Consider the following 27,463-nt stretch of genomic DNA (forward strand, 5'->3'; position numbering starts at 1 on the left):
TTTGCAGGAAGTGGAAAATAAATAAATAACCGAAGGACATTATAACCCTCAGTAAACTGCACTGACCAGCCCCGATTCCCTTAATAGTGCTTTTGCTTCGTAGTGTGAATAACCACTGTAATCACAGTGCATTAATACAGGTGGTTTAAAAGTGCAGGAGCCCAACCCTGCTATTGAGTTTAGCTCCCGCTCTCCTCCGACACACGTAGGACAGCTCACGTGCTCCTGCAGAATGGGTGTGTTTGACTAGGGTGGGAACTCAACTGTACCAGAGGGTGGAACTCCATGAACCGGGTTGGGCTGAGAGTAGAGACAGTGTTTTAAAGCTTATAATAGATATTATAATCTTAAGTACTTTGAGTCACGTGTAGACTTAAGACCAGATAAAGACGTTGGTGTTTTGAAATATTAAGGCCATGTTGCTTTGGATGCTTTTAAATATCAGACTAATATCCCCCATTCTCATAACTGTCACTCTCGGTAAATCAACAGCCCTTGGGCTAATTGTAAACAATGTCCTTGAGCCAGAGACATTGTGGCCTATATCTTCATTAGTCATGTCCTGTCCTGCTCTGTTGGAGGGCCACACTCGCTACGCTCTGACATCTGATATTAAGGCGTCCAGCAAACGGGTGATCCTCGGGCCATCTTCCTGCGGTCCGCCCACGGCCGCCCTGGTTTCGTGAGTCATCCGGGCCTCCCTCCAGCCCGGTTGGTTGGTTGGTTGGTTTGGGGGGGTTAAATCACAGTCAGAAGCCCAAGAGAAGGGCCTTCCTCCTGACCCCGACACCCTCTCCCGTCTTGAACTTCCGTCGCCCGCTGCCGTCATGGTGTAAAACGTAAACGCGATGACCACGTGACCACCCGGCCGGCGCTAGTTCGGAAAGGCGTTTTGCTCCGATCTGTGATTGGCCTGTCGTGCTGCGTGTGCTTTTAAACAGCGCTGTGCCCCATGTCTCTCCCCCCACAGTGCTCTTGGAGGACCTTCGGCCCTGCATATCCCAGCATTCCCCAGTGGCGGCTGCCTCATTGACTACGTCCCTCAAGTGTGCCAGTTACTCACAAATAAGGTAAAGCGCGTCCGTCTTCCTCTGCTGGTGCGCGCCTGTGTGCCCACACATTAATTACACAGATTATATAATTGCACTGCACTCACTAGTGCGCTGAAGTGCAGTGGTGTTTGCAGCATTTAGCGCGGTGTGTGTGCACTGTGGGGGATGTAGTTCTTCTGATGTGCGATAATAATAACAAAAGTCATCAGAATAAAAATAATAATCATTTGATTATTGTTATTGATATCGGTGTTGTTTAGAATCTAATAATTCCAATCAAATAACCAATACGGATCTACATCTTGATCAACAACAAAACCCACAGAACCAGGAAGTAAACAGAGGTAAAATAAGTCGTTGTTGCGCGAGCCTCGTGATCGTGAACGCCTGGCTACACACGTATGTCGGCGACAGGTGGAGATGAACTGAACAAGCGGGGTTTTGTCAGGAGCCTTGAGGCTCCACTCCTCCACCCACTCCCTGCTCCCAGCCACCGCGGCCACTCACCGCACCTGAAGAGAAGCTGACGTAGCCAGGGAGACAGCATGCATAATTGCCCCAGCACATATTCCAGCCCCGAGCTCCACACACCCCAGCCCGGGTCACAGAGAGGGCAGAGAGGGCAGTTACCGTAGAATCACCTGAATCACTTTTGACAAGGGAGAAAATGTGCAGAAATCATTTGAGTGTTTAGAAAATGTTATTATAATATATATTGTATAATATTAGATTTATTATATATAATATATTTTAAAATATTTACTTTTATCAGGCCAGGAGAATATAAAAATGTTGGAAGTTTAAATTCTCAAACTCCAGGCATTAATATAAACTCTGCTAATATCATTCATACTACTGAATTATTAAGGATCTCCACTGAACGCACTATAAGAGGCATGTAGTTACAAGTTCACTAGCTGAATTTTCTCTTTTGTTGCAGCAGTAAGGTATATGTGCCACACCTAGACTGATGCAACAGGATTCGGTCTTGTTGAATGATTCATCGTTCTGACAGTCTTATGATACACTTTATGGAGGTGTAAGCCCAGTTCCAGATTACATCACTGGAAAAAGAAAGAATTCCATGCGAAAGGAATTCTCGATCTAACGCACGCTGTAGCCTCACGCACACACACGTCTGCGCGCACGCGCGGTTACAGGAAGTCGGGTTCGGAGGTGCCGTGATGGAGCTTGAATAACGAACAAATATTTGAGCTGTGACTCACCCGTATCTCAGCCCCTCTCCCCCCCGCCCGCCCCCCTTACAGGCGGCGGCCAATAGGAGAGCTCCGTCTCCTGCCCCCGGGCGAGGGTGTGGAGTGCACTGATCTGCGGTTCCTGCCCTGCTCACCTCTGCAGCTAAGCACTGCCAAGAGAACAGGCGTGTGTGTGTGTGTGTGTGTGTGTGTGTGTGTGTGTGTGTGTCCTCTTGTTAGTGTAACACAGCGTACTGCCGCCCTGTGAGATCGAGGCTGGCCGCGTCGTGAAGTGGAGCTTGTTGAGAGGTCCTGATGTGCTGTAGCTACGAACGAGTGAAGAACGTGTCTGTGTCTGTCGTGGTGTGTGTTAATAACGAAGGTTTTGAGGTTGCGTCATCAGAAGCAAAGCAGGTTTGGCTCTCACAGTCCGCCGTCGCGGTGTTTGTGCGGGCCTCGTGCTCACGCTGACCCCACCCCTCGCTCTTGTGCTTACCGATCACTACTGCGCACGGTTTGCACGGTTTCCGCAAGACACGTGCGGGGGAAACGCCTGTGGACGTGTTCGCGTCGGTCCAGTGTGCGTTTCTAGTGGTCACACTGACGCCGTTCCCCGTTTAAAGTTCAAAGTTCAGCGTAGAGCACTCCCTGCCTGGGAGGGAGGGACTCGGGAGTTTGGTGCGTGTGGGCGGAGCCACAGCTGGGCGGAGGCTGCTGATTCGTGCTTGCCTGGGCTTGCCACCGCAGGACGCGGTGGTGTTCACCTGGAGGCACTACACCAGCACCACCCTGCTCTGCCACAGACGCCATTAACGCAGGCGGGGGGAAAATATTCCTTCGCCCGTAGCAAGATGTAGCGTGACTGAGGGCCACAGCCCAGGCACTTGTGTTGATCCATCGTGTTGGACAAAGCATTTAAAGAGAGGGCGTCGAAAATGGGAGTATGGGAGTATGGTTAGTACATATGGGAGTATGGTTTGTTGACAAACCATACTCCCATACTCCCATACTACCATACACAGTGGCACGGGAGAGCAAACAGTCCCATGCCCGCGCGAAGCTGTGAGGATTCGTCCGATTCCTCGCGAGCCTGTGTGAGCGGGGAGAGTCGGTGACCTGTGTCCGTAGCCGTCGCCTCGTGCTGCGTAGAAACTGAACCCTCCTGGCTCCTTCTCCTGCTTTCTGCCATTTCTGATTCAGGTGCAGTATGTCATCCAAGGCTATCACAAGAGGAGAGAGTACATCGCTGCATTTCTCAGTCACTTTGGAATGTGAGTTCCTCCCCTCCCTCGTTCTCGCGTTCCCCCGTTCTCAGGGCGTGCGAGCTGACGCTGGGCTCTGCCGTGCCGCTTGTGTGCAGGGGGGTGGTGGAGTACGACGCCGTGGGCTTCACCAAGCTCACCCTGCTGCTCATGTGGAAGGATTTCTGCTTCCTCGTCCACGGTGAGTGAGGGGGCGGGGCCCCGGCACGCCTCGTCCGGCTGTCCGGCGTTCTTGTTGTGACCCGCTGTGTGTTCTCTGCCCCTCGGCGCCCCAGTGGACCTGCCCCTATACTTCCCGCGAGACCAGCCCACGCTCACCTTCCAGTCCATCTACCACTTCACCAGCAGCGGGCAGCTCTACTCGCAGGTGCAGAAGTCGTACCCGTACAGCCCGCGCTGGGACGGCAACGAGATGGCCAAGAGAGCCAAGTGAGGCCCCGCCGGACACGGCTACACCCACGCAGCTACACCCACCAGTCCAAGCCCTGCACTACACCCGTACACCTACACCACCGCCCATACACCACCTTCCCTTGTTTCTGGTTTCACTCACATAACGAATTCGGTCACGTCCTCACGTCACTCTTAACGTAGGTGCGTAAATGCATCTCCTGCGTATATACCGTGTCTAAAGCGTCGCGGAGAGCGACTCCTCTCTCTCCAATCACGCGTCACGGTCGGCCCAAATCTTCCGCTCTTCCCCAGACCCGACGAGTGGACGTTTAGCAACGGTTTGCCCACTGGGCCAGTTTATTTTTATTTCCTCGCCCAGCGCCACGGTAGCGGTGCGTCTCCTCCGAGCAGGAGACGTGCTGATTGGCACGGCCACACCTGCGTGTGCTCAGCGCGGATCGTCCCCTCCGGGACGCTGCACGTGAAGGCGGGGACACCCTGTACCCGTTGGGCAGGGACAGCGCAACGATTGAGTCTCACCTTAGGGCTGTAGGCCGGGCCACACCTCACCGCTGGAGACGGCGTCACATGCCAAAGATAATGAGCTCCGAGAGTTTGTACTCTGGTCTCAACAAAGGAGCCTTATCATACTTTCACTGGAGTCGTTTTCCCCCTCTCACTCTGTATCAGGAAATCGTTTACATGTTCTTTAAAAGACCAGCGGCAAACAATGTTTTACCATTTTACATTGGACCGTTTTGCTGCCTTAATAATAGAATTTGCAAGAAAAACTCTTTGAAAAACTCTTTGAAGATTTGAAATTGCAGGCAAGTCTTAAATCTGTAGAATTGTTCACCCATGTCATGTGTATACATGATTTCAAATGTCTCTGTCTCTCTCCCTGTCGGTCTCACCCTGTCTGTGCATGTGTCTGTGTTTGTGCGCAAACACACACACACCACACACACACACACACACACACACACACACACACACACACACACACACACACACACCCACACACACACGCACACACACGCACACACACACACACACACACACACACCCACACACACACGCACACACACGCACACACACACACACACACACACACACACACACACACACACACACACACACACACACACACACACACACTGCCTGATGCCCTTCTTTTATCTAGGGCCTACTTCAAGAGCTTCGTCCCCCAGTTCCAGGAGGGCGCTTTTGCCAACGGAAAACTGTAGCTGCAGCGTGAGGCCGAGGTGAACGTGACGTAAACCCCGAGCCGGAGGGGCAGCCTTGAACTTTAGAAGAGCGACCCAGCCATCTGTCCTTCAACACTGAACACACTCACCCAGACACGCACTCAGAACACACCACCATGGACGCTCTGTTTGAACAATATTGACCGTTCTGCACTGAAGACATCTCAACGGAACTCTGTTTACTAAACATGTTCAGGTGAAGTCTTGAGGAGCTTCGGTGTGAACGTTCACCTGTCCCTCATGACTCCAGACGCAGTAACCGAGGCCTCCTCATATATCTGTCTAAACCGATTTGATGCACCCCTTAATCCAGCTAGAATAAATCTTTTTTCTTCATTCTCTACATCCACTCAACAACTTTGTGTTATTCATTGTGCAGTTCATCGCTTTTATATTTTGTGTACCTGTCCTGTAGTAGAAGAGATAGTGATGACTAATTCATCCCTTCACTCGAACATAGTCTCCTCCAACACGGTCCACATCTCCACCTCCACGCTAGTGCGGCCCCCAGGGTGTCGGTGTTCATCCAACCTCTGTCCTGCTCGTGAGCAGTTACTGGTTAGTAGCCATAGACAATAGTTCACTCAATCACTCAGGGGTGGCCATGCCAGCAGGTCTTGGCTTTGATTTTTTCACATTTCACACCACACAGTAACGCTGATATCGCAGGTCAGGATGTTGGTGGTTTGATTAAGCATGTCGTCGTTATTATTTTAACATTTTAACAGGTGCAGCCTCTTCAAATGGCCTTGCGTTCAAGTTATTTCAGTACTGAGCCCATGTACGTTTGTGACACACAGTACAATAGAGCATGAGCTGTATTTAAAAGCACAAGCGGTTATTAAACTGAGGCAGGGGCTGAAACCTATAGTCCCTGCAGCCATTAGCGGGGCTGACCAGGGCCATACCTGAATCTCTTCACCTCACAGCATTTATATGCAATGAAACATTACAGTACAAGACACAGCAAGATGTGGTGTAACTTTAGCAAAGGAAAATAAGTCCAGATATAACACCAAAAAACATTGGCGAAAGCCTTTAATCCCATGAGATAGTTTAACAAAGATAAAGGCATTTAAAAGTTACCAGAGCATGAGAGTACGTGGAAATTGTCAAAATATGTGTTTAGTTAAACTAAAATAACATTTGTGTTTCTTCACCGACGCACCTACGGGGTAGGGAGCGCTGTGGGTGGTATGAGAGGGTGTGGGTTTGTGTTTCTTCACCAGGTTTTCAACTCTTGAGCGTGTTTCCTGACACGGCGTTACTAACCCGTGCTGCAGAACCCGATCTGCTCCCGACCCCGCTCTGCTGTTCCTCCGACACGGCCCCCGCGACGTGTGGACGCACGTGTGCCTACCCGGCTGAGGGGCGTGTGTGTGGCGGGAGAGTCCTCGGGGGGGAGCGTGAGGGAGAAGGGAGGGTGTGCTGGAGAGAGCTTCCGCCTGCTGCCCCTCGTTAAGCGCAGGGGGTCGTCGTCAGGGGTCTTCGGTGGCCTGGGGCCCAGCCAACTGCTATATTTATTGTTCGTAATGTAGGAACTGTCATGTCTAATAGGGAACTGTGGGATGACTGTATCTGGGGCATTTAATAGAACCAAGTCTCTTAATAAAAGAATGAAAAAGCCAGATTCCTTTAGTTGTTGTTTTTGTTCTGTCTATGTTTTGTGCGCTAACCGCTAATGAGCCTTGTCCGCCGCACGAGCGCTGGTCTTTATTTCTTAAGGAAAAACGGCATTGAAATGGGTTTGCTAAGTGAGCTCTGAAGCATCACTGTCATACTGTTTCTGTCATCTTTTCATTTCACCTCAAGCAGCCATGCCAAGTTGATATTCCGCACACAATGAAATGCGATTGTCTTTAAGCGGGCTTATAGCAATTTCAGTGTGACATTGAGGATTTATTGTTCAAAATATTTACAGTATTGAACCTTTTTTTGGAGTCCTTATTTTACATGATAACTTCACATCTTTGTGTGATGAGTTTAGATAAGGGGACTCTGCCTGTAAGTCAGGACACAGTTGAGAAGAACCATAAAATCCTTGAGAGATGAAATCCCCCTCCCCCTGTTATTTTATCTACTTTTAGTACAGAGGTACTTGGCTGTTGCCAACTTGGCTGTTAATACTCCAAATCCCATAATCCTGCCTTATTTAAACCATCTCAGTGGCAGGCGGTCGACGGAAATAAGAAGCTTGGCAATTTCTACGATGCTTAGATTTGTTAATTGCCATGGAGCTGTCATTCGGAGGCACCGATGGAGCCTATGGACCATCATCACCGCTGCTTCAGGACGTTTTCGGATGAAGTTCAGGTGAACTCACATTTCAGAAACCCCCTGCGGCGCATCGGCCGTGAATTTCGCCTCGTGAATCCTGATGCGATTTAATTATGACAACGTCCCATCCCACATGGTGAAAGCCTTCCTGCACTTCGTCTTGCCACAATTATTTATTTCCTTTCCCGCTGAACTCCCAGGAGAAGAGCAAGATGGTGTCACCATACTGGCCATTTTTTCCCTCGCGGTTGTGTTGGGATCTTCACTCCCCTCTGAGCGGCGTTGGCTCAGCCCTATAGAGACGCGTGGTATCCTCACATTCCCATACAGCCACACACTCCTGGGCTGATCACCTGAGGCGGGGTCGCTCAAAGCGAGAGTCACACGCTGCCTCGCCTTTCCTCAGAAATTTCAGCCTGCAAGGAACTTTGCAACGACAAAAAAAAAAAAAAAAAACGTTCTAACCTGCGCCAGGGATCTTCCGCGCGAGTGAGAAGCGCGTTCGAACTTGACTATAAACTCAAACCCTAAAGAGGGAATTGAGGAGTTTTGACAGAGGGAAGCAGGCAGGATTGAGAACCTTCAGCACCACCTTAAATGAGCCCTCGTCGTCTCTCTCTCTCTCTCTCTCTCTTTCTCTCTCTCTTTCTCTTTCTTTCTCTCCCTCTCTCAACCTCTTTAATTTGTCATAGTCCACTGAAAATAAAGATACACACAAGGACAAAAGTAACTGAAGACAAACGTTTAGGGGGCTGGGGAGGTGGGGGTGCCAAACTTTTCTGTTCTACTAGCTGTTGGTGTACTTTCTGTCCTGTGGTTCAGAGTGACATTAGTGAGGGTTCTGCTCCCCCTTCTTGGGCCTAGCGGGGTAGGAGGTGAGGGGATTCGGCGCGGTGGCGGCTGTGCGGCTGGGCTTGTTGACGTGAACCGCATTTGGGCTGATGGAGCTGAGAGGCTTAGCTAATTTAAGAGAGAGCGTCAGAGTTGGGGGATTTGGGGCCTTTAACTGCAGTTCGTTTGATCTGCGAGCGGGGGGGTATGGCCTCCGAGATGTCGTGGAAGTGAGAGCAGCCCTGCTCTGGTGGGTTTCTTCTGTCTTATATCACAACACATGGATATCTTACCACGTCCTCATTAACATGCAAGATATTTTTCCCCCTGGTCGATAATAACTTCCAGTCTCTAAACCCTGATTGTTAATTGCTAATTACTCTGCTCGTAGCCATGTATCAAAAGGCAGGAGAACGCCGTGCTAAGCGGATCAAAGACGGCCTGAATCTGCTGCTTCCAGGTTTCTGCTTTTGTCTCCTCCTTCGTTATGGGTGGGTGGGGGTGGGGGGGTTGGTTGTTTTTCTGAGATTTGTTGGGGGGGGGGGTGGTATGGAGGCTGACAAGACGAATGCAGATTTTCGTCTGTCTTCCTTTGGGCTGCGATCGCAAGCGTTTGATTTAAACCTGTCATGGATTTGCAGAAGCTTCATCCTGGCACGGAGCGTTTTGGCTTTCTCGTTATTTAATGGGGGATTAAGAGGGACTGATGCTTCATTAGGGACGGCCTGTTTCCAGCTGAACTAGACCTACTGTTCCAAGTCTCAGTGGCTGGAGATCGGTCACTGATGGGCAGACTCATCATCATCATTTGCCTTTGTTGGCTAGCTGGACTACATTACCCATCTCTCTCTGCTTTATGTCACATCATGGTTTTATATTTTCTAAAGCAAATCATGGAAATGTACTGCAGTTCTGATTTGCTTTTAATGGCAATATGTTTTGTAATGTTATACATTTACTATGATTGGAGTTATTTTTAACAGGAACAAAGACCAGCTCGTTAAGAAAAGAGAAACCTTTTCCATTCACTTAATGGGTCTTTTATGCTTCTCCCTTCATCCCTTCCTCACCTCTCCTCCATTTCTCCTTTCACCTCCACATCTCTCCTGGAGATCCCCTCCCCCACACCGTCCACATTCCTGTGGCCGTGTTACCTAGGGTCAGGGCCCACACAGCACCGGCTGCCAGGAAGCTGTTAGGATGAGACGTGTTCTGATTCCCTGTCTCAGGGGCGGACCTAGCAGGTAGAGTAACACACACACACACAGAAACCTGGACTACTTTAAGACATGCCTCTTCATCTTCCGAAACAAATTGACTTCCCTGTGAAACATTTTATAGTTATTGTGACTGAACAGATGCAAAATATAATGTAACTAGCACCTCTTTTGACTTAACTCTTAGTCCTAATTATTGACAAACATGATCAAAGCAACCTGAAGGTCAGGGGGCAGGGTCAGTGTTTCTCTCCAGCACTGTTTACATGGGTCACACACTAGAACAGGTTCTGCCTGAATGGTGCTGTGGCGTATTCCACAGAGGAGGCACAAAATTAAAGCATGAAGGTTTAATCCGGTCTGTTAGTGTCACTAATACAAGTTGACGGGTCTCGGAGTCGGGTTTTACGATATGACCTTGGCACTTGGGAAGACCATATTGCATCAGTAAACACTATCGAGAGGGAATTTGAGATGAAGAGGGAGCCCAGAAGAGAGGGCAGGACCGAGGGGCTCCACCCCGGGCCTGCGTGGGTCACTGTGGAGGATCAGACTCACACCCCCAATGTCTCTTCCTCTCTGTCCACCGAGGCCACTACACACGGAAGAAAAATTTGCCTTCCTGTTACGGAAAGCAGAGGAACTGTTCAACCAGCTTTTGCCAGCCTTTCTTTTTCCAAAATCGGTCTGGACAGATTTGAACTTCGGTTTCTCGCTCGCCCTCCTGTTGGTTAGTGGAGGTCAGATGTTGAGTGTGCTGGGCAGAGACGAGGTCACCTGTAGCTGCAGGCACATCCTGGCTGGATCAGAGTCTGTTATGTACTGCACACACAAGCTTTACCCCCTCGTAAAACGTACAGTTAACAACGAGATGAGGCTATGGGCCTGTGGGGGTGACACGTGGATGCTTGAGACGGAGATCATGTCAGATATCAGCAGAGCTTTACTGACATTTAGTTTGGCTTTGACAACATACTAAGATCACATCTTTGTCCTGACGCACTGTTGAGCTCTCTGGGGACAAAGAGTAAAAAACAACAACAAATATTATACATAGATACTGCATTCAGTCTCCTACATCAGCAAATCCGCTAACAGAATGTCCCAGCCTCTTAAAATAAAGGAGTTGTCATAAAAACACTGTTAGATGAGCATCCCATAATTTGTTTATTCATTCATTCATTTAAATAAAATACATGAAATACAAGTTACATTCCTTAAACCTATCAAAGCAATAATGATAAATCAAGCAGTGCCTACCCACATTCCCCTAATCCCCTCTCTCTCTCTCTCTCTCTCTCTCTCTCTCTCACTCTCACCCACCACTGAAGCTAGTAATGTTTCACCTGTTTTCATTCAGTTCTTTCCTATACATCCTATAAAATCTTTGCGTTCCAGCCATGTACACTATGTGGACACAGGACCACAGGACACAGGTGGCATTACAGGAACACCATCATATCACCAACTCACAGCCAGCTGTGTTCGCAGCAGATCCATTAGCGTCCCGCACTGCGAGGTGCTCCCCCGTCCCATTCGTAATGCCTGTAAATCTTATGTAACGACGACGTTGGCAACTAGAAATAAACTTCCCCTTTGTGTTCCGTGTCGGTGATGAAACGCAGTTACAGGAGCACGTCTGAATAAATAAACAGTAACCGAAAGAGCTGAGCGCCCCTGTACCCCCCCCCCTCCCTCCCTCCATCTCTCCTCCTCTCCTCCCCCCCTCCTCTCCGCTGTCGGAACGCACTGTTGTTGTAATGGGTCATAGTTCCTTTGACCAAACAGGCTTGATTACGGGAAGACCCCTCTCAGCGGAGAGTGGGCCCGACACCTCTCCGCCCTGTTTTGTAGTTCCCCCCACCTCTCCTCTTTCTCCTCCATTTGTTCAGTTCTTCCATCGCTCTCCTGCCTCCCCCCCACCATCCCCCTCCTGCTCGTTGTTTTGAAGTAGCCACCTCGCCGTTCCGTCGCTCTGTTTCGTACACGCCGTGCGTTGGTGACGCACTTCCTTCCATTGTAGCAGGAACAGTCGGCCGTTTGTAGTAATCGCACATTTTCAAAAAAAAAAAAAAAACCCACAGCACCGATGCACATGCTGCCAGCCCTGGCGACGTATCGGCGCTGGTACCGTCCTTGTAGGGTGCGATTCTGCATTTCCTGTCATCGATTTGGGGCTTAAGACGCACAGAGAAGTTCTGTGTTTGGTGACAAGGCAGAATGATGTCATATCGGAAATAATGCGCTGGGTGGTCTCATGCCACGAGTCAGAAAAGAGCATTTGATAGACACGCCAGGAGAATGTAGAGTGCCAGCTTCCATGACAACACTGAGTCATCGGAGAGGTCATTAGTGTTCCCGTCATTCATAAACAAATAAACACACGGGTTCCACTGCCAAACGGGTGGTTTGGGGTTTTCGGGGGAGCATGTTGTTGTCCCCTGTGATCAGGGGACACCCCTGTAATTGTAGAGGTATCTGGTCTACACAGAGCTCTGGTTTACACAGAGCTCTAGTCTACACAGAGCTCTGGTTTACACAGAGCCCTGGTTTACACAGAGCCCTGGTCTACACAGAGCCCTGGTCTACACAGAGCTCTGGTCTACACAGCGCTCTGGTCTACACAGCGTCCTGGTCTACACAGAGCCCTGGTCTACACAGCGCTCTGGTCTACACAGCGTCCTGGTCTACACAGAGCCCTGGTCTACACAGCGCTCTGATCTATGCAGATTCATCGGTTATGAACAAAATACAAACCACACAAAATAAGTATCTGGTAATGCAGTTGGTTTAATCAGTGGAAATGTTCCAGCATGAATTCATTTGCTCTCCCCAGACACTCATATTCCCCCAAGGCCTGGAATGTTCACGTTGTGGCTGTCTGCTGTTTTTGCACTGCTCTGTGTTAGTTGCCAAGGAAACCCGCAAATAAAATTTGAAGAGATAGTCGGGTGGCTAATCTATATCAGCAGTCCTAACCACTCGGTAACCACGAGGTATGTGCGCACCGTCCTCAGTCGGTGACACTCAAATGCTGACCAGTCATGTAAGTCATGGTTGTCAGGGCCGACCAACACCAAGCTCAAGGTCCTGAAGAAGCTGATCCTTCACCAAAAACACCATGAAACCCGTAGCTCTCGCAGGTCAACAGTACAATGAGACTAAAAATGAGACTTTCTTAACGAGACTTCATAAAAATCTCTCCACGCAATTATAGGTTTTGAAGCCTAAATCCATGTTGCCTCTTGAAAATCCCAGACTGTTTAATTGTTTGTTTGTCTTAAGGGGGCAGATCTTCTCAGTATTCACATGTGTAGAGGGTTATCAGATTAAGATCCAGGAATATGTCAGATGATATAATCTGGGTTAGAGGGTTAATCCTTTAATCACAGAATTGCCCCGTTACTTCAGGGGGTTTGGTTTGGCCAATTGCAATATAAATATATATAAATATATCGTCAGACCAACGTGCACGTTACATTACGTAGTCAGCGACGTCTCTGTCGTGTTAATTAAACTAATCCGATGGTCTAAAATTGACATTTCCTCCCCTGACCGGTTGGTAATGAGAGTATAAAAGTGTAATGGGGGAAACGTTAAATGTTAAAAAGGATAACAACGTACGGTTATAAAGCGCCTGTTCTATGCAGACCTTTGCAGCCCGTCTGCGTGTCTTGTGTGCACCGCAGACCTGCGTGTTGGAGCACAGGGACACGAGCACCGGGTGCATGTTCACCAACCTGAGCTATTAATGGCACCCATCGATTTCGGAGCACTGTGGACTTCGGCGCTAATTCCCCATGCGGTCCCCTTTAATTCCGTTTCGCTACTTGAGGAGAGATCATAACTGCACCAGATGCCGCATGACGTCCGAAACGCGAGGAACACGCGTCACTGAAGCAGGTCTACTACAGCCTGCTTCTCCCCATCATCTCAAAGGGATCAAATACACACACGGCGTGTCCTGATGACCACCGTGTCCGCCATCACCTATACCATGACAACCTGTGTGTGTGTGTGTGTGTGTGTGTGTGTGTGTGTGTGTGTGTGTGTGTCACTTGCACATCTATTTCTACAGACTGCTTCTGGAAACTAATCGCACGTAGGCCTTCCTATTAAGACATGTTCGTCTTTTGAGCATGTTTAAAGGGATTTGAATCACTCGTACAGCTGCTGATGACATTGGTCCTTATATTTACAACTCATATTTAGGTCCTTATATTTACAACTCATATTTAGGTCCTTATATTTAGAACTGAAACCTGCTACGTGAACAACACTTAAGTCTTACGTCGCATGCACCGAGCTTTGATTTTTGGTTCGATACATCAGCTTCGGTATAGTAACAAAATAGTATGAATCTGAACCCCAAGTGGAGGTATTTTGTGGTATTGTGTCCCTTCTCCCAGTGATCTCTGTTCCACCAGCGATATCTGTGCTTCTCACACCATGAAAAAATTCAATCTCGTATATCCCCAGTGCCGCTGTACACCAGTCTGAGTCAACCAAAAATAACTGAATTTACTTTAAGTAGCCTACATCAGATTAAATGAAATGAAATAGGCCTCTCTCTCTCAATTCAATTCAATTCCATTCTCTCTCTCTCTCTCTCTCTCTCTCTCTCTCTCTCTCTCTCTCTCTCTCTCTCTCTGTCTCTCTCTCTTACACACACACACACATACACACACTCCAGCCAGACCCTGAAATAAAAGAAAAAGCTCATTAAACGTCCTGAGTTTTTACTAGTTAAGACTAATAAAAACACCCTACAATAGTCAGCTAGCCTGTGTTGAAGACGACCTCGGTAGATTGGTGTGTCCGAAGTTGTTTTGTCCTGCTCGGACCTTGACCACTCCACGCCAGGAGGAAGTGTAAGGTGCGGAAAGAGGGAGGGAATCCCTGATGCGACTCTGCCTCTACCAAGGAAACCCACACGCGTGTGCTTGACGCAAATGCCCATTTTTGGAAACATACGTCAATGGTCGACACCATATGAGACAAAGGAACATACAGAGTATTACAAATTAACTTTAATCATGCTTTACTAACAAAACGCTTCGATACGCAGCGTGTCCGTAGATTATAAGTATTTTTATGACCCGATAAACAAAAAAAAAGTATTTTATTAATAACAGTGTCTAATCTTAGTGGTGATGAACACCCCCATATTTGGGCGCGGTTGGTGAAGTCCTCCGTGTGGACGTAGTTGGCGTTGATAAGCGCTTGCGGAGCGCAGTCGTGCCGTTTGAGTGACTCATCCCCGGTGTGACCGGCACAACCAGCTCGCAGGACTCAAGCTGATCGCCAAAAACAATCCACCAAACTAGGAGTCGCTCCTGTGAGTCATTTGCTCGGGCGAAACAGGAGTGAGTTCATTACAGAAAGTAGGTGCACAGAGACTATTTCATTTCAGCTGGTTCTTTTCAGCAAACAATTTATTAAGTATTATTTAGTCACTAAGCTTTACAACGGGACACATCTTTAATCAAAAGCTATTTACTGGACTAAATGAACACTTTCACTCGTGTTCTCTGGTTGTAGAGTATAAGTTAAGTCGTTCCTAGGATCCGGATATTATAGACCTGTTTGATCATTTATAATGATTTGGATATTAGTCTAATTGTAATGAGCCTTAGCCCACGTTAAGGAGACCCACTGTGGCTTTGCTTGGAAGTGCTTTTCCCCAAAGAAGACACTGTAAACGTGTCGGAACTGAGTACCAACCTCTGACATCTCCTTCCCCCGGATGATGTACCAGGACTACCCCGGGACCTACGACACGTCCTCCCGCAGCAGCGCGTCTCCTCCGCCGCCCGACTCCTTCACTAGCGGGAGCAGCACCATCGGGAGTCCCATCTCCGCCTCCAGCTACCAGGTAATATCAGACTACCACACCTAGTGAGAACCAGTGGGCTTCACCGAGACCTTTACGCATGGGTTTGGAGTACCTAGGGGTCCGATCCATGCACATAAGTCTCCCATATCAACAGTTTCAGCGGTGTTTGTCGAGTTGGGTTCAAACTCGACTTCAATGTCACTGTATGTAACTCAAATAACTCGAACCTGGCTTTTACAACTCCAGCTATAAACCACTACTTGTACATCTGTGCGCTTCTAAAGACATTGAAATGCTGTAAGGAGACTTAAAGCAGAGTTGTCGTGCGTATCTTGACATAATTACACTAATGACGGTGCTAACAGGATGTAATTAAAACGTTTTGGTGCCATGTGCCTACGTAAAATACACGAAGACATAATTACGCATAACACATTAAACTCCTGTATTCGTCTGTTTGAACGGATCGTTTCATTTGAACGGGGTCCATTTTACATACGGCGTGAATAAATCGGGACTATAGTGTAATAAATGTTGGCTGGTCTCACAGACATGTTATATTGAACGTGCCTGTTGGCCATGGCGTGATGTTTCCTGGGAGGAGGTGCGGGGAGGTGAAGTGCGCCCTGCAGGAGCTGCGGGGGTGTTGTGCGTAAATGTGAAACTGGCGCACCCAGACTGCGCACATACTGACCACACGATGCTCGTACACTTCCGCTGCTATCGCTAATATTGTCAACTCCGGAGTAATATTCAAGGTGATCTGGCTGTGACATTACACGTAGTCCGGACACATAAAGACTACGAGTCCTCACGGCTGAAGTAAGTAAGTAGAGCTCAGCCCACGCAGGTGGTAACGTGACGGGTACCTGCAGCTCCTGTGCAGCGTCTGCATCTTCTTAGCGAAAATTGCAGCCGCTTTTGTGCACAAAGTGTATTTTTTGCATGTATGTGTGTGTTTAATTGTACTTAAATCTGAACTGAAAAAGCGCTGGAACCATGATCCCGGTTTAGGTGTCTGGTAGGGACGCGCGCTTTGGTGTATTTTAAAGCTTATGGCGTCACCAGGATCACTGTGAATATGAAGTAATTATAATACAACCCCAGCACCACAAAACGTGCTATTCGTGAATGTGTGTTACGTTTGTTCTGCAGGTAGAAAGAAAGGCTGTTTGTGTTTTACACCAGGCCTTTGGTATTTTTACACCATTTTATCCACTCCGGGGAGAATAGACGAGTGTGTGTACTGGTACACAACAGGTTGTTGACTGGTGTTTTAATGTCATGTCCTACCTGTCACAGGTCTATAAACACAACAGGTTGTTGACTGGTGTTTTAATGTCATGTCCTACCTGTCACAGGTCTATAAACGAGACACCCCCATCTTGGTGTTATAATAACATTATTATACAAGCCACTTTTACACCAGATCTGGACACAACGGTTCTTTATACCGACGGAATCAATCCAGATATGGGTTTTATGGCACCGAGTCAGGACGTGCAGTATGTGCAGATACTCCTGAGCTTGAGAAGAAACCCTGGAGGACTCGTACTGGCTCCCAGTTAAACCAGTGGGAAGAAAGTTCAGTCTCGCTCGGGTTTGGGAGGAAATGGGGGGTAAGATTGCGGAAAAACAAGACCTGAACTGTCGGTGTTTGGACTCGGTGCCTACTCGAGTTGGCCGGTCCTCGGTTTAACGTAAATCGGGACGCCACATGGAGCAAGAAGACGGAAGCAAACCAGGAACGGACGGACTCGGGGCTGAAATCGAGCTTAGCGACTCATGTCTAAACTTGTTGATTTTCTGAGATAAAAAATGTTTTTAACCAAATCTCGTGTTCTTGCGTTGATGGTGTTCGTGAGTAGAACCGTTTGTGTTCCTTTGGTTTTCTAAATAAACGTACTCGAACCGACCCACGTCGCAGACACTGGACCGGACCGCCTCCATCTTTAGTGTTCCCACTAATGACGCGCTCCCACACGGGCAGGCTTGCCGGAAACGCCGAGCCGAACCACCTTTCTGTTGAAAACCCTCCTGGGATGTGTGAATGCAGAATTCTCACTACTGCCTTGGCTTTGCCGTGGAATGTGTTGGCACCGGATCCGATCCTGACCCCATCTCTAAATATAATACACTTCCCGGCTTACTGGAATAAACTCTGTAATTTAACGCAACGACACACCCATAGCATGACTCAGCGTCAGATAAGCAGCTACCGACTCTACTAACTTTATTCTGTAGTGTTACATATTAATAAAATATTTTTAAACAACTGGACAAGTGAATGAATTGCATATATCTTTAGGTAACACATACAACAGGTTCGAGTGGAGTGTTACCTTAGTAATTAGCTTAGTAATTAGTAATATAGGATAAAATAAATTGTGTAAGACATGCCTGTTGTCTGGCATCAAGGAGGGAAAAGTATCAAGTTCAGGTTGCGGATTGACTGAAATAATCTGAGCATCAGTTTTGGGCAGATGTGTGTTACACTTTTATAAGGGATCTGTAATAACAGGTAAAGCCTGCCTCAACACAAGTGTCCCTGTTCACATATTCTTTTGTGTATTTTCCTGACTGTTGCCATTTGTATATGAAGAAATAATTCTTTCGCTAGCAAAAGGTATTGAAGTCTACACATGTCACACACTGGTGACCATGTGGCCTGCTGTGTCACAAAGTCCATTTTGTGAGCCCTGATGGAGAGTTGTGAAAGTGTGGGCTTTTCCGTGACTCACCACGTGTCGCTACGGGGCAACGCAGAGGGGGGCCTGCAGTCCGAGATGCTGCAAAAAGTGATTCATTACTCCTTTATGACGGGAGTTGCACTAGACAGATAAACGCTGCGTTTCTTACGATGAGCGCTATCACAACGATCACGCTCCATTGTACGGGAATCAAACGGAGAGCGCCTGCCATATGGTGAAGTCATTAAAAGGCGGTTGTGATGACACGAGCGGTTTATCAACGACTGAACTCTTTAGGCAACTATGCCAAAATGTGGGAGCCCTGAGATTCTCACATTCTGATGCACCATGGGGGATGAACCTCAGTTCTCATCAGCCTCTTTTCTCATTTCTCTGTTACTCCCCCCCTCCTTTATTCTCCTCTTCCTGTAGAAGTACAGAGTCGATATGCCTGGTTCGAGTAGTGCCTTCATCCCCACCATTAACGCCATAACCACGAGCCAGGACCTCCAGTGGATGGTGCAGCCCACGGTCATCACCTCCATGTCTAACCCGTACACGCGGTCGCACCCCTACGGCTTGTCCGTGTCGAGCGCCCCCAGCCTCCTCGGCCACACCGCCCTCGCGCGGCCCGGGGTCATCCGCTCCATCGGCGACACTCGAGGACGGCGTAAGAGAGACGAGCAGGTGCGTAATTACGCCGAGTTTTCGCACGGCCTAAACGGCAGCTAGCGCGCGACCCTGCACGTAACGACGTAGCGGGTGGCCGGCCATGCTAACTCACTAGCTAACAGCTACTACAGATGCTAACTCTTAATGCTAGATGGGCATGTTGGTGTTGCTGTAGGACCGCTCATCGCTTCTGCTGTGCTTGCAGCTGACGCCGGAGGAAGAGGAGAAGAGGAGGGTGAGGCGAGAGAGGAACAAGCTGGCCGCTGCCAAGTGCCGTAACCGCAGAAGAGAGCTGACCGAGATGCTGCAAGGGGTGAGTTCCTCCCCTCGACGCCAACGCGTGCACGTGTCAGGGCCCGCAGTAGTGCACGGACGAACGCAGTAGTGCACGGACGAAACATGCACCTCAAGACTCTGGGCACGTCTGGAGCACCAGGGCTGATGCTTTTAGGGTTAAAGAAATTGTAATGCTTGAACACTACTCGATTACCCGCCTCCACACACAAAACACACACACACACACACACATGAACCCATCTGGCCTTCTTCAGGCCTTCAGCTAGTTATTGTAAACTGTAGATAAGACTGGGAGGTTATATTGCAAACTCAAGCACTTCTCAATTTCTCCAACTACAGCTGTGAGGTTGGAGACTGCTACAAAGCTTATTTTGCTAATGCAGCTACAAAAGACCAATGTTGTCTGCCCGTTGATGGGAATGCCCCCTCTCCCAGACAACATGGGCTGTCGTTGAACTAATTAGTAGCACAATGGCGTCTCTCAAGCTGTCAGTCCAGGATCATGAGGGAGGAATGTGCTGCAGGGCGTAGGGACGAGACGGATCGTCTGATATGGGGTGAAGAGGAAACCACGCGTGCCATCGAACCCCACGCACTGCTATCTGCCCCTCCTGCTACGTCACGCCTCCACCCTTCACCAAATAAGGAGCTGTCAGAGAGCTGCCGGCTTCTTTCTCTTTCGTTCCGTGTAATTGCGGGGGGCTCGTCCGATTTCCTCCTTCCTCATACCACAACGACGAGTTCAAAGCTCGCGAACAGATCGTGGGTTATCTCTAGTCGTCTAGCCACGTTGTCTGAGTCTTCGCGACCAGCAACCCCCTCCACCTCATTCCTCCACCTCATTCCTCCACCCCACTCCTCCAGATGTGCCAAATAGTTATGCAAGAAACCCCGTCATGCCATAGCTTAAAGAATTGGAGCTGTTTATCTTTCTTGTGTTCCTTAAATGGACGCCGGGACCAAACGCAGTCACGGTTGATTGGAGAGGACAGTACAAGGGTGTTTGGTGGGAAAACCAACACTATATATGGCACTAAAAACCTCTTAACTTTGAAGAGAGACAGTTCTGTTGAGAATATGCCATGATGCTCACATTGCCTCCCTCTAGTGCATCTTGCAAGAATATTTAAGTCAAAAACATGTGTAAACATGCATTCACTGTCCTTGTAGTCAGTGTGCACTGAGAATGGTGTTACAAGCACACACGGACGTAATTTTGGGGGGGGTCGGGGGGGACATGTCCCCCCCACTTTTTCAAAAGCCGGCTTTGGTCCCCCCCAGTTTTTACGGTTAAAACCAAATATTTAAATAGCGACGAATCCATGTCCCCCCCACTTTTGAAATCAAAATTACGTCCATGCAAGCACAGAAACTCTTTGTTAAGCTTTTCATATTTCATATTGTAAGAATTTTTATGTTGGGTTTTCAGTGCACTCATTTTTCTGGGCTTGTTGTGTGTTTCTGTGAAGGAAACCGAGAAGCTGGAGGAGGAGAAGGCCGACCTGCAGAAGGAGATCGAGAACCTCCAGAAGGAGAAGGACAAGCTGGAGTTCATGTTGGTCGCTCACAACCCCGTGTGCAAGCTGCCTCCGGAGGAGCGCCACCAGGGGGCGCTGCCCGAGCAGTGCGCCCCACTCCCCCTCACCATGCGCTCGGCCCTGGGCCCGCGGGCCCCTCTCAACGCCCTCAACCCAGTGGTGGTGAAGCAGGAACCCCTGGACGACGAGGCCGGCGGGGGCAAAGGTCAGCACTCGGTCATCAAGCCCATCTGCCTCGGAGCCGGCATGTACTGCTCGGACGGCGACAGCCTGAACACACCCGTGGTGGCCGCCTCCACGCCCGTGTCCACCCCTAGCAACCCCAGCCTCATCTTCACCTATCCCAGCATGCTTGAGCCGGAGAGCCCCTCCCCTTCCTCGGAGTCGTGCTCCAAGGCCCACCGGCGAAGCAGCAGCAGTGGGGACCAGTCGTCAGACTCCCTGAACTCCCCCACCCTGCTGGCCCTCTGAGACCCGGCCCGGGAGCGGACCCTCTCCTCACCAAGTCCCCCCCCGGAGCATGGCCGGCCGGGACCGACCCGGGACCGACCCGGGACCTCATCTCAAAGCCGAGAACCCTCAAGGGCTAATGTGCTCGTTTTATCGAAACGTCTCAGAAGGGAGTTTCTATCTTTTCTCTCTCTTTTTGTTGTTTTGGGTGTTTTTGTTTGTGTTGTTAAAGTGGAAAATTCCACTCACTTGCCATTTCAACTACGGAAGAACAGCACACGTGGAATGAAAACAGGAGAATTGAGAGATTTCAGCCACGCTCACAGTATTGCAGTGAGCACTCTACAAAACCCTTTGACAGCAAACCGTTTCCGGCTTGCCGTCTAAAGATGTGGACGCTAAAGGGATTAGGGCTAAATCGCATCCTTGTTCGGTACTGGGAGTTTGGAATCAGAAAACTACAAAGTGAGGTGGATGTCCTCAAAGCCAGCTTAACATTTACGTTCACCGCCCCTTGTATTTATAACCTGTGTGAAAATTGTCCGATTGTATATTGTGTCCTGCTGTTTAAAATCATGTCAAGGGTTCACTGGATGAGCCTGAAATTCCTCAGTGTCTCGATGAAAGAAGAAACACACCTGTATTATTAAAAACAGACCTCTTTACCTACACCTGGCACAAACCCATATTGCAGACTTCTACATTATTTTTTGATATGTTTATTAAAGGACACACTTCACTGAATTTACTGTCAGGGATTTTGTCTGTGTGAATGAGGCACACATGCATTAGTAAAAGCAATTGCACACAGCGTATCAATCACGTCAACACAGGTGAGAAACCTGAGGATCCTTTAGCCATATTCGGTTTAGCCTCCAACCCTTTACATGGCAATACTGCTTTTTCTTGGGCAGACACTGTGGTATTAAAATGGTAACAATGATACTATGTACGACTTTTATAATATACTTTTATGGCTTGATCAACACACGTCCTTTTTGCAGACCTGTAGAGTTGGAACTGAAATGCCACCAAGCCAAACGGGCACTTCTCTCTCCGACTCTGGTTGACCTTTGACCGCCAGACATGGGACCAGATGCACTTTCTTACTGAACTCTGATTAAATCGCTTGGCATTCCTCTTACTGTTGAACTCGGGAGTGTGCAAGCCGAATGCCTATGAGGAATCACAAAGTGATATCAAGACACTTGTAAATGGTCAGGAGGGCCTGTTGTGAAGAAAGGATCTCAGTTGCAATATTTCTGAACGGACTGTTTACTTCAAACATTCCTTTGGGACACGGACGGGACGGGCGGAGAACCTGTTGTCTTCGCCATGTCGTGACCCGGACGGTCAGCTTTGTTGTGCCGGATGCAGCAAATGAGAAAGTAATAACGCTGCTCGTACTGACGTCGATCTGAAGGAATATTCGTTGTCTCTTATTTATGTCGGGAATCTTCGTGTCCACTAAGGAGCTGAAGAAGAAACGTGGTGTTTTTTAACGAGAGCAAGAGATTGAAGGCGTTTGGTGGAGAAATTGATTTAATACCAAAAAAGGAAGTATGTGAAACTGCGACTTGTACCCGGTCCGTCTGTCTGAACCCTATCGATCTTAAAGCCATCTAGAACTCCTGTGTTTGTCCTGCTTTCCAGACAATATTTTCTCTTTTTGCTTTAACTGTTTAAAGACAGAAAACCACAACAAAAATAGCAATATGTATGTCAGTGTTTGTTCATTTTGGTTATTTAAATGGATTATAATAAAAAAAAAAAAGCAAATGGTATTCTTGATAGGTGTATTTGGCTTGTCCACAGAGCTCGGTTCTGTTGGTGGGTATCTCATGATTGTCAGTTTGCTACTTCTCTGTTTCTCTGAGGTCTCTCTGCGCTTGATTGATCGCGCCTGTCACATCCACGCCTGAGCCAATCACAGTCTCCAGCAGGCAATAACTCCACCCCTCTCTGTAGTGCCTGTTCTGTCAATGACGTTGACATAGTTGTATGCAAACCTGCACTACTTTAATATGAAGAAATTGGCAATAGATAGTGTGTCATTGGTAAAATACGAACATGCCTCTTTTTTTTTTGTACAAAGGAAAATGAGATAGATCTATACATCTCAAATGCTTGCTATCTAAAATCGATTGCTTTTCCTTCCATACACAAACCTACAGGGCTTCATGTGCACAGACATCTGTGATCTTGGATACAGGACTCTCGCTTATTTTCACAATTTAATTACAGCCCAAAGCCATTTGGGGTTTTACGCATGCCACACAAACACAGCGATCATGGATTCATATAGATGTAAATATTTAGACATAGTGCACTGTGCGGATCTTGTAGAATTGAACATTTACACATCATATTTGGCCAAATGATACACACGTTAGGCACATGGTTAAAGACCTCCGACTCTACAATCACCCACAAACAGAGTGTGCAGGTGCGTCTGGAACCCAATATATTATTTTATGAACATAAACGGATAAGTCAGTATTTCACTTGATCAAATGATGTAATAAATCATGATTATTTACTAAGTTGACATGTTGTTTGGAGTGGAATCTATTTTGAAATCATTCAAGGCTTTTATAGTTGTGTTTGGAGCTGTATGTGTCTTGTGAAAATGTCTTACTTTCAAATAAATATAAAAAAGTTACATTTTGTGGCTTCTTTCTTTCTTTCTTTCTTTCTACATCTGTGCATTAAAACATCCTGCATATTGAAAGCTGTATTTTTTGCATTGACTATAGTCTACAATTCACATTTTACACAATTTCATGATCAAATGTACATTTCATCCCCAAAAGTATAATGATAAAATCAGTGATATGAATACTAATAGCAGTATGAAGTTATGAAGCTCTTCAGAGGAAGGACCGTGGTGTTCAGGACAGTCTGGGAGGGGCACAGTCAGCACTGTGTGTTTGGCACAGTCAGCACTGTGTGTTAAGCCTGTTAGAAGCTTTCAGAGTGACATGAGGCTGAACAAAGGGAGCACATCCCTGTGCCCACATACTGCCCAGAGGAAATGATGTCATCCATTCAAATAGGCATTTTTTTTTAATTGGTGCATTTTTTATAACAGTAAATGAAGCTGTTCAAAAGCACTGAATGCTGAATGCTGATTCATGCACTTATTCCTGAAACACCAATCCGGAGTTGGACAGACTCCAACAAAAATAGAAAATATACTGTTTGGCATTTTGACCTCATTTTTGAAAAAAAAAAGAAGAAGGGGGCCTAACAGAAACATGTGGACTTGCTCAGCAAAGGCTAAAAGAAATCTTGGTCATGTTTACACGTAGGTGGTTACCGTAGCTGGTTAACGTACCTGGTTGACGTACGTGGTTAACGTACCTGGTTGACGTACGTGGTTGACGTAGCTGGTTAACGTACGTGGTTGACGTACCTGGTTGACGTACGTGGTTAACGTACCTGGTTGACGTACGTGGTTGACGTAGCTGGTTAACGTACGTGGTTGACGTACGCGGTTAACGTAGCTGGTTAACGTACCTTTTCTCTGCACTTCATTTGCTCTGAGCCATTGGAGATTCATGACCTCATGTTAACATGTACTGCCATCTTGTGCCAGTGTATAAAATAACATGCTATGAAACACATACTGTATTTGAATGCCATAGGTTACACAAAGGACTGATTATGAGCCCTGTCATTACAGGCCATTGGCATGTGAGGTCAATTATAATGATGACTATTCACTACGCAGCAGAATGACTAACTGATAGACTTCCTTCCTCATAGATTTCCTTCCTTTCCAAACAGTGGTGCCAGTTTTATATTTAGCTTGTATGGCACCATGCAGAGTTATGATTCAATAATTGAGCTTCCAAACTTCCCAGCAGAATTACTATTATTTGTTCATTCATTTTGAAAAAAAAAAGGATTTCAGACTAAACTGGTCATTTAATCCTTGAACATAATTTCTCACCAGTACAATAGTTTGAATCCCTTCTCACACACACACACACACACACACACACACACACACACACACACACACACACACACACACACACACACACACACACACACACACACACACACACACACACACACACACACACACACACAGTCTTAAATGTCCTACTCAGTACCAGTAAAAGTAAAGAGACAGACAGACCATGTTCAATGTAATGTAATAACATGGTCTCCATTACCACCCTTATTCTGGGTTTGTGCTCAGAGGTTTGTGCTCTAATGGACGATGCTGTTGGCCGCTGTGTAACACACACGTCTTCGTTTCTTTGTAAAATCATAACCATAATATCTCCACCCTGACAGCTCAGCGTTAGCTACTGTAGATGAATGGTGTATATTAGGAATACAAACTCATTCAAGATTTTAGTTATTTCAATCACTAAACCACGTAGGCAGCTTGTTTTCTAATTATTTACATTTTTTGTATTGCTAGGCTGTTTTGCAGTTTGTACACTAGAGGGCAGTACTAAACAATATGTGACTAAGAAGCTCCTTAAAAATGTTCTGTTGAAACAGAACAATGCTCTGCATTGCTTTTGCACATCACTTTACAGTAAAAGGCATTTCAGAAACAAATGCTTTGCCATATTCTCCTTATTATATTATTCCAACTTTTAAAATCACATTAATCATGCTGGGGAATCTGATGATTATATGTCTTTCTTCACAGCTGCAGAGCTGGTCAGATGTTTTCTCATGCAAGGCGAATAAACTAGAGTACTTGACCTTTAACCCTGTAGACATCATTCATTCACCTTTATACATGCCTATTTGCTGTAGCTGTGATACCATTGATAACAAGAATTCATAGGCAGAGCAGATATGTTACAGATCAAGGACAAAAACCAATAACAATCCTTTATTTCCAGCTAGTTGGATACACCGCTAAGATGAAAATATTTCTGGAGGTGGTCCTAATTCCCAACAAAATAAGACACTTTCAGCATGGTGGCTGTAACACACACAAGTCTAAGCAGAATATATTTATATATGCCAAAATGATGTGCAAATGTGTAAATATACCCTATGGGTTTATCCTTGGGGTTTATCCTTAATGATGGAATGATGGAAATCATGGTAATTTCTAAAGTCCACAGTCAGTTACTTGATCTTGTTAACATTGAGCGAATGGTTAACCCCCAGTTACCAGTGTGTCAGGGAACTGACTTGTCCACGTCTGAAACTACTAACACTGTGTCATCTGCACATTTAACGACGATGTTAGGGCTGTGTGTGGCTGGTCAGTCATGGGTGACAGTCTGTTCTGTCTGTCGGCAAACTGAAAGGGACCCAAAATGGCAGAAAGCGAGAGTGAGATACAAACGAACCCTGTAACCCGCCTCTCAAAGTGCTTGTGGTTCAATAGAGGTTCAAGCTACAGTCATTCAGATAGGTTACATTGTTTGACTGGTACTGGAAAAATAGCAGCTAGTTTGAATCACGTTGGAACCACAGACAGAGAAGCCCGAGGGTGAAACGTTTGCTCCAGCTAACCCATCTGTGCATTCTGAACCATTTCCTGCTGTCATTGAGGAACACAACATTGATTTGTTCAATGTAGCAGCAACCTAACCACTCTTAATCAAACTCTGTCCACAATAAATATGTGGATAAGCCTCCCTTAACTGGGTGGGGTGGAGGCCATGCCATGGTATATTGATATAATGTTCCCCATATGTCATAACTTCAATGCCTAGCTCTCTTGTGCTGAAATCTTATGTGTTCATTTATCCTCCACCTAAAACATCTCCTGTTTTCATTTCTGGGTTTTCAGAGCTACTGAATCTTCTCATACCTGCATACTTTGGTTTGGTGTTGCTTGGCGATTTTACTATTCATGTTGACTATGGTAATTGTTGATTTGTTTTGGAATTTTGACATTTTCTTCAGCGTTTTGACTCAGTATGTGTATTTTGCTACCCATAACAAAGGTCATACTGTAGATATTGTGTGTACTACAGGTATTTGTCCTAAGAATATGTTATTGATCTACTTATATCTGTCCATACGATTGTTTTCTTTTATATTCTTGTATATATTATATTATGTCCAATTTATATAGCACCTGACCTTTCACAACCACACCAGCAGCCAATAGTGCAGAGTGTACTCTCTACCAAAAACCTCACCTCCTCTGGGACAGAATTTGCCCATTTCTCTCTCTTGCTGCTGAGACTGAGAGAATGTTCAGGCATTTTTGACTTCAAGAACAGACTACTGTAAGTTTATATAGACTACAAAACGAGCAGCTGCAAGGGTTTTAATGCACACTAGACACTGGAAGGATATCGGCCTGTCTCTTAAACATCTCCATTGGTTCCTAGTACAGTATCGTATTTAATATTAACTTTGCAGTATAAACTAGTCCTGCCCCCTGCTATCTTGAAAGTCTGCCACAAGCATATTCTCTAGCTCGCTCTCTACACTCCTGTAATCTGTGTCTGCTGAGAGTTCCCCCTTCTAAGATGTGTTACCATTG

At 47.0% G+C, this 27,463-nt stretch overlaps 2 protein-coding genes and 1 long non-coding RNA gene across 9 annotated transcripts in view; 2 read left to right on the top strand and 1 right to left on the bottom strand.

Annotated features, from left to right (window-relative positions):
• Window positions 1-6,801, top strand: part of babam2 (BRISC and BRCA1 A complex member 2) — a 61,980-nt gene extending 55,179 nt beyond the window's left edge. For all 3 annotated transcript variants that reach the window (XM_076978273.1, XM_076978274.1, XM_076978272.1), the window contains exons 8-12: window positions 971-1,070; window positions 3,449-3,519; window positions 3,609-3,691; window positions 3,786-3,939; window positions 5,087-6,801. In XM_076978273.1, coding sequence (XP_076834388.1) covers window positions 971-1,070; window positions 3,449-3,519; window positions 3,609-3,691; window positions 3,786-3,939; window positions 5,087-5,150 — 472 coding nt within the window. In that variant the 3' untranslated portion in view covers window positions 5,151-6,801. The remainder of the gene's footprint in view (window positions 1-970; window positions 1,071-3,448; window positions 3,520-3,608; window positions 3,692-3,785; window positions 3,940-5,086) is intronic.
• Window positions 6,802-9,831: 3,030 nt separating this feature from the next.
• LOC143480529 (uncharacterized) lies at window positions 9,832-11,167 on the bottom strand. Its single transcript, XR_013121844.1, has 2 exons — window positions 10,970-11,167; window positions 9,832-10,510 (listed from the first exon to the last, which is right to left on the bottom strand). It is a non-coding gene; the product is annotated as an uncharacterized LOC143480529 (long non-coding RNA).
• A 3,557-nt stretch (window positions 11,168-14,724) lies between these two features.
• fosl2 (FOS like 2, AP-1 transcription factor subunit) lies at window positions 14,725-23,641 on the top strand. 5 transcript variants are annotated; one of them, XM_076977529.1, is made up of 5 exons: window positions 14,725-14,880; window positions 15,171-15,371; window positions 18,455-18,709; window positions 18,870-19,007; window positions 20,461-23,641. In XM_076977529.1, the coding sequence occupies exons 2-5, from the start codon at window positions 15,243-15,245 to the stop codon at window positions 20,998-21,000; spliced, it is 1,062 nt and encodes a 353-aa protein (XP_076833644.1). In that variant the 5' UTR covers window positions 14,725-14,880; window positions 15,171-15,242; the 3' UTR covers window positions 21,001-23,641. The 5 variants fall into 5 exon arrangements, with proteins under 5 accessions (XP_076833644.1, XP_076833646.1, XP_076833643.1 ...); XM_076977531.1 differs by having other exon boundaries at window positions 15,255-15,371; XM_076977528.1 differs by having other exon boundaries at window positions 14,732-15,371.
• The last annotated feature ends 3,822 nt before the right edge of the window (window positions 23,642-27,463 follow it).

This window comes from Brachyhypopomus gauderio, chromosome 17 (assembly GCF_052324685.1).
Source record: "Brachyhypopomus gauderio isolate BG-103 chromosome 17, BGAUD_0.2, whole genome shotgun sequence".
Classification (NCBI taxonomy): domain Eukaryota; kingdom Metazoa; phylum Chordata; class Actinopteri; order Gymnotiformes; family Hypopomidae; genus Brachyhypopomus; species Brachyhypopomus gauderio.

Coding starts and splice junctions, on each gene's coding strand:
- fosl2 (XM_076977529.1), top strand. CDS start 15,243: ATGATGTACCAGGACTACCCCGGGACCTACGACACGTCCTCCCGCAGC. Junction 18,710..18,869: donor GGCGTAAGAGAGACGAGCAG/GTGCGTAATTAC, acceptor GTGTTGCTGTAG/GACCGCTCATCGCTTCTGCT. Junction 19,008..20,460: donor TGACCGAGATGCTGCAAGGG/GTGAGTTCCTCC, acceptor GTTTCTGTGAAG/GAAACCGAGAAGCTGGAGGA.